This window comes from Pinus tabuliformis, chromosome 2_2 (assembly GCF_031772625.1).
Source record: "Pinus tabuliformis cultivar Carrire ecotype Pingquan chromosome 2_2, CPIR1, whole genome shotgun sequence".
Taxonomy (NCBI): Eukaryota; Viridiplantae; Streptophyta; class Pinopsida; order Pinales; family Pinaceae; genus Pinus; species Pinus tabuliformis.
In genome coordinates, this window is record NC_142300.1 from 808796714 (window position 1) to 808804009 (window position 7296).

The following is a 7296-nucleotide window of genomic DNA, read 5'->3' on the forward strand; positions in this document are numbered from 1 at the left end:
TCCAAGTAGACTCTTCTCCTTTGAAACTCCATAAAGTTAAAAAAAATATATATTTATAAAATTCCTCATCAAGGCATGATTTTCGTGATGATTAAAAGAATTAAAAAAACATTTTGACAATATCACTACCCCTACTATTATGGCCCGAGAGATGGGAAGTAATTAACTTCTACAACTGTTTGTTTCCCATGTGTCATTAAAATTTGTTCCCCGTATGTCATTCCGTTGTTAATTTTTCTACACCGATTTCATTCTCTTACAATTTGCATATATAAGATAAATTTGTTCCCCATATGTCATTCCGTCGTTAATTTTTCTACACTGACTTCATTCTCTTACAATTTGCATATATAAGTTTTTTTTTTTTAATCACCTTCATGGTGCCATCGCGCATTCCTTTGGAGGCTCCATTCTTTCTCATTTCCTAGTAGGGTGTGTCTCTTTTTGTCTTCTAGTAATTTCACCTCATATTTCTATTCCTCAAACATATAATCGAATCCCTCACTACTACAATATCATGCTATGTTGCTCTCCACTTCCCTAAGGGTTCTATCATCTTTTTTTGGGTCTCTTTGTCATTGTTTAGCTACAAGTTTCACTTCTTGCTTCTTTTTTACGAAATTTTATGAGATTATATTCTCTTAAGTTTCGATTGTAAGGTTTTCAAACATCTTTGAATGGTTTACAAAATTCTCTTCCTTGAACTATTTTGGATATAATAAAATGATTTTCTAATTTCTCTTTTGAGAGGGTTATTTCTAGAATGTAAAGATCATAGTTAGATTTTTTTGGGAGAGAACCGCTAATCAATCAAATGATTTCTTGGCTAGTCCTCCCTTTTTCTTCCAAGAGTTTGTATAAAATCATTAGAAAACTAGTCAACTTGCAAAACTGATCCCTATAATTTTCAATCTTACAAAATATATTTAAACCTCCTCCGTGATGTGACTAAACTAATTTAAATATAATCCATTTTAAGGAAGGTATCTCAATACTCCACCTTATCCATATAAATTCAAAATAATGATACGTTTTCCTAATTCTAGAGTGAACAAGAAAGTCCCTATAACTAATGCAAAATCCCTTAAATTAGAAAGAGTAAAATAAGATTTCATTCAACCAACAATGTTCCCTCCCTACCTTCCAATAGAATATATAAAATTTAATTCATACTACCAAACATTTTTGAAAGTTCCTAACAAATTTTCTTCACATTATTTATAATTTCTTCTTGCATAATGCTAGATTAGTTTATTTTATATAGTAGTCTATTTATGGCCATTTTTGAGGAATTAGCTATTTATGGGTAATTTAGGCTCATCAAAATCATTTTTTATATTGATAATATTTTGGAGAGTGATATTTTTATTGATTTCCCAATGGCTTAACCAATGCTTGCCATGTTTATGTCAAGTCCATTTGAGTCATGAGTGGTTTTAGCTAGGATTTGAAGCAATCTCATAAAGCTTATTGTTTTCCATATTATTTATCTTATTTTTGTACAATAGACACCTAGTAACAAAGATAAAGGTTTTTTATTTTATTTTTTGTAATTTAGTTCGTTCAACGGTGAGACTACATAATGGTAATATCCAAGAATAACACTTAAGTAGAATGGGGAATTGAACTGGTGACTTAACCTCTAGGAGTGTCTTAACAATGCACCCAATCCCCCATCTATCGAAGACCATATAGACAAGATAAAAGGAATTTATTGCTTGAAACCATTACAACAATATCCTTGATATGAATGCAACATGTTACTTGGGAAAATAAATTCTCTATAGCAAAAATAAAAAGCATTTTTTCCAATTATCCATATATATATATATATATATATATATATATAATTTATAATATATAATTATAATAACATGAATATTATTTACTTTTTAGTATCATTATTAATAATGATTTATTGATTGTCCATGGGGTTTTGGATTGAGGGTGAATGAGTGTATTGTTAAAGCACTCGTTGTGATAGGTCACTGGTTCAAATCCCCTATGGGTGCTTACCTACCAAAAAAAAATATTGATTAATTTAAATAGAAATATAATTAGTAACATAGAATTATAAATTGTATAAAATTATAAGTTATAATAATAATATTAACTAATTATTTAAAATATATTTCATCTTAAAAAAACATAATGTTCACAATGTTATAGTTAGTTAGAAATATATGATGTTATATATATATATATATATATAGATATATAAATCTAACTTTTACTATATATATATTATAAATAATGTATAATATTAATATTATCTAATTATTAATGTTATTAACCAAAAAAAATATTTATAGATTATTTTGAATAAAAATATATTGTTGAATTTAAATTAGTCTTTTGATGTGTCTCTTCATCCCATATTGATAATGAACCATTGAATTAAAAAAAAAAAAAATCAGATTATAAATAATATAAAATAATTTCAACTAGCGCAAAATTCTTTCCAACCTAAGTCTAGTAGTGCTTTCACACTCAAGATTCCCCAAAACAAAGATAATGTTTTAACAATGTCAACGTTTCCAATAAACATATACATCAATACAATATGCCAAATAGTGCTTTCATACTCAAGATTCCCCAAAACAAAGATAATGTTTTCACAATGTCAACGTTTCCAATAAACATATACATCAATACAATATGCCAACAAGTATGCTAATGACCGTTGTGAAAGGCCTACAACTAAAGAAAATCATGCTGATGATGGTGCTGATGTAGGCACCACCTTGACGGAAATCACCCCGTTGTCGCCATCCTGATCGTCCCCTTCTATAAGAGCACTACAAAAGTCGATAACACGTTAGGAATCGCTGCCGATTAATGGCTCCCTACAAATTAAGCATGGAGTATGGAGCAGCACCTATAGCCATTCTGATTGCTCTGGCAACTGCACTGTTGCTGATGATCATACTCAAAATGAAAAGAGGGAATGGAGACATATATCCGCCAGTGGCTGCCACTATGGTCAATGACATTTTGAATTTTAATCGCTTACATGATTTTATGGCTGATCACCACAGACGCTACAAAACTTACGCATTAGCTTATCCGACATTCAGTTACAATTTCACCACTGAGCCTGCAAATGTGGAGCACATCCTCAAATCTAATTTTCCAAACTATGTCAAGGTTTAACTCTTCCTATATTTTATTACTATAGTTAGCTCTTACTATATTTTCCAAACTATGTCAAGGTTTAGCTCTTACAATAATTATATATTGCTTCCTCAGAGATGAGATTGTGATATATCATAACTTGCTTATTCGTTTGGCAGGGAAAGTTCAACCACGAAATTATGGAAGACGTTTTAGGGGATGGTATTTTCAGTGTAGATGGAGAGCAATGGCGAAAACAACGGAAGTTGGCTAGTTTAGATTTCTCCACCAGAACTTTGAAGGAGTTCAATAGTGTTGTTTTCCGAGAGAATGCAGTGAAACTTTCCAAAATTCTACTCGAAGCGTGTGAAACAGAACAAACGGTAGAGATGCAGGTAGGTTAAATCCTCCTCGAGCTGGAATTGCATTTCCTGTTTTCTCTCGTTTCTCTTGCAATTATTTTAGCAGATAATTGAAAAGAGAGACGTTGGAAAGTGGAAAGTAACTAATATACATTTTGGTCATTCTCAGAAGAGACAGTTATTGTGGGAAAGCATTTAGATTCGCTTTTTTTTTTGTTTCCTAATAATAACCAAATGTTATGGATACTCGGTAATTGATGAATGTTAATAGGGTCTCTTACTGAGGTTAACAATGGATTCAATCTGCAAAGTGGCCTTCGGGATTGAGGTGAACAGCTTAACAAATACCAACTCTGGAGCAGAGGCATCTTTTGCAAAAGCTTTTGATACTGCAAATAGTCTGGTATTGTGGCGTTATTATGATATTACATGGAAATTAAAAAGATACTTCAACATTTGGTCAGAGGCTACCTTGAAGGAAAACATGAAAAAGATGGATGATTTTGTGTACAAGGTCATTCAGAGCAGAAGACATGAGATAAGTGTGCAAAATAACTATGTAAGAGAATACCCTCCCCATGTTCCCAATCTCACAAGTGAATGTTTCATTTTCCCTTTCCACATATTCATCGTGTGCTAGTGCTGGTACTCATGACCTTGTTTCCCTGTCTGTGGCTGCAAAAATATTTTCAGGTAAAACCAGACTTGCTGTCTCGCTTTATTTCATCAACTGAGAAAATTGCAGAGATTGACTCTGACAAGTTCCTACGAGATATTGTTCTGAATTTCACTATAGCTGGGCGTGACACAACTGCAGTTACCCTTTCTTGGTTCTTTCACTTGCTTTGCAAGAACCCAGATGTTGAAAAGGGGATTCTTCAAGAAATTCATGACGTGGTCAAGGTTAATGAATGTGTGTCCATGGAAGAATCTTTAACTGTGTTTTCTGAAAGCCTGACTCATACAGTATTGGATAAGATGCACTATCTTCATGCGGTTTTGTCAGAGACCTTGCGTTTATACCCTGCTGTTCCTGTGGTAAGACAGTTGTATGTTTTGGTTTTCGTTTAGGTAAAACCCAACAGTTTGTCAAAACATTATTTCCCATGAGCAATTACGTGTTTTTCGTTAGGTTTCTCCTCCCCTTGTTATCCACTCTTCCAGTTTTTATTCCATGGAAAACCAGATATGACACAATATAAGCATATTAGGGCTTTACCAAACCATTTTTTCTAGTTCAGATGAATTTTGGATTCCTATGTCTAACAATAAATCGCTGTGGCCTTAGGTCCATATAATTTTCTTCTTTTTTTAATATTTATTATCTTTATGCACTTTAGTTTAATTGAAAGATCAAAATAATATGGGCTCATCTAAAATTGAGAAATATTCTACAGAATGCGAAGTGTGCACTTTCTGACGATATCCTTCCCGATGGATTCAAAATAAAAAAAGGCGATATAATAGGTTATGCTCCATATTCTATGGGAAGAATGACATATCTTTGGGGAGCTGATGCTGAGGAGTTCAAACCGGAAAGATGGCTGAAGGATGGAATTTTTCAGCCTGAATCACCATTCAAATTCACCGCATTTCAAGTAAGTGGATATGGCTTATTCATTATAGTTTATATATTGAGAAATATAACTTTGACCACGTTTCAAAATGGATAAACTTTACTTTCGTGTTACAGGCTGGACCTCGCATATGCATTGGCAAAGATTTTGCGTACATGCAAATGAAAATTGTTGCTGCTGTCCTGGTCCGTTTCTTCAAATTTGAAGCTGTTAAAGGTATAGAAGTGCGATATCGTCCATCATTCACTTTACATATGAATGAAGATGGACTAAATCTTCAAGTGAATACTAGAATTGCCTGTTGATCACAACTTTTACTTGCCAGTAAGGAGTGTACACTGAAAACTTCATTAGTTGTAGATAAATCGAAGGTTTTTTTATCCGGATGTATTTATTATAGCGTTCAAAATTGCGAGGACGGAATGTAAGCTATGGGATCTCATGCTTTTCTGGGAGATGAAATTTCTCATTTCTCTCATGAGAGACCAATTTTATTTGTGTGAAGAATGATATAACAAGTATACATATATGAGTGATATTTGTTAATATGATAATTTTAGATTTAAGTCAATCTTAGATCTAGTGTGATTAAAACTTTTGAACTATAAATTTTTTTGATATTTAAAATAGATTTATGATTTATGTTTTCAATTAACTAAATAGAACTCTCAACTCAAAATTTATGCAAATAAAAATACTTTAAAATATAATTCTTTATTAATGTTAAGATACATATATTTGCCATATAACATTTTATATAAATATCATGTATAATATTTCCATTTATATTTAAATATTGTATTATCTTCTGATTTTTTCTATAACATTTTTTATATTAAACATATATATGGAATATTTCTTTTGATTACTATTATTTGTTAAAGGTATTATATTTATTTTGAAATTGACAAATATAATATAATGCAACTTTTTAAACTAAAATAATAAATGACCTATACTTTAGATAAAATTTACACGTTAACATTAAAATCAATTACAACAATATAAGCTACCTCATATCATAATTGGTATCAAATCTATGTAAGATTATAAACCACATTGTTTACTTCCTTTTCTTTCTCAAAATACGTGCTATAACCAAGTCCATTGAATAAGATAAATCTATGTCCATTGAATAAGATAAATCTATGGTATGGTCATACAATTTAGTCCATTGAAAATGGATTATATTGGAATATTCTTCCTCTAAATTTTAGTATAATCGAATTATAATTAAATATTTTAAGATCAATTATTTTAAGCATATAATTTATTTTGTTTAAGATAAAATAAGTTGGGTATACTTATTATTATTATTATTATTATTGATAACTGCTATAATTTTATTATTATATTAGAATTTAGATAGATTCAAGCTTATACATCATTTTATTTATAAATTGATATTAATTTGTTTATAAATTGATATTAATATTAACATTATGTTTGATGCGTGTCCGTGTCGTCTTGATATTCCCTCTACCTTTAAACCCCTTAACACTATTCATAATTCCGTGTCATCTTGATATTCCCTCTATCTTTTGACCCCTTAACACTATTCGTAATTCCCTTTCTTGTGGGACTTCCTACATTCGTGAGAGAGGGCCTGTTGGACACCTAATTCTCAATGGGTTAGTGTGGAAGCTGAATGGACAAAAGAAGTCCAAGAGACCTTGGGATGTGAAACCCAACGGTCACATAATGTACTATAAATGTATATCTCCTGTTAATAAAAAAATGTACTTGCATGTTTTATCCTTCAGATTATTCTTGTTTCCCATGTGTGTTTAACATGGTATCAGAGCGGGCGATTGCTCGTCCTGCTCCAATTTGAGCCACTTGTTTTGTGGTCTTTATATATATGTCAGTTCTGCATTTTTCCTAATCAAAATTGAGCAGAATTGTCACCTTGTAAAGCGTTTTACTGTGTGCAGACTTGCCAGTTCTGCCCATTACCTGTGACGCTCCATTGATTTTGTCTGCCATACTTGCGCTCTGTCTGCCACACCTGCGCTGCCCTGACATATTCTATTTATAATTCCTGCGCCCTGTTCAGTTGAATACGCTCAGACTTCAAAACCGTTTCATATTCTCTGCAAACTGGGCTCTGTCCATAATTAACGCATCTGTTCATTGCCTGACCAGATATAGCGCTGCTCTGCCTCTGTCCATGGCCTGACATGCCCAGATATGCGTTGGTGCCTCTATGCAGACCTCTCCAAGCACATTTTTCTCTCTATGCT

The 7296-nt window shown here is 31.9% G+C and overlaps 1 protein-coding gene across 1 annotated transcript; it reads left to right on the plus strand.

Annotated features, from left to right (window-relative positions):
* The first annotated feature begins 2840 nt into the window (after positions 1-2840).
* Positions 2841-5526, plus strand: LOC149195423 (cytochrome P450 704C1-like). The gene is made up of 6 exons (XM_089408288.1): positions 2841-3147; positions 3294-3509; positions 3748-4035; positions 4170-4514; positions 4874-5074; positions 5170-5526. The coding sequence occupies exons 1-6, from the start codon at positions 2860-2862 to the stop codon at positions 5356-5358; spliced, it is 1527 nt and encodes a 508-aa protein (XP_089264414.1). The 5' UTR covers positions 2841-2859; the 3' UTR covers positions 5359-5526.
* Positions 5527-7296: the final 1770 nt, after the last annotated feature.

What these genes read in the sequence shown, in the direction of transcription:
- LOC149195423 (XM_089408288.1), top strand. Translation starts at nt 2,860, where the DNA reads ATGGAGTATGGAGCAGCACCTATAGCCATTCTGATTGCTCTGGCAACT. An exon ending in AACAAACGGTAGAGATGCAG is followed by an intron (nt 3,510 to 3,747) that starts GTAGGTTAAATC and finishes GAATGTTAATAG; the next exon opens with GGTCTCTTACTGAGGTTAAC. An exon ending in TATACCCTGCTGTTCCTGTG is followed by an intron (nt 4,515 to 4,873) that starts GTAAGACAGTTG and finishes AATATTCTACAG; the next exon opens with AATGCGAAGTGTGCACTTTC.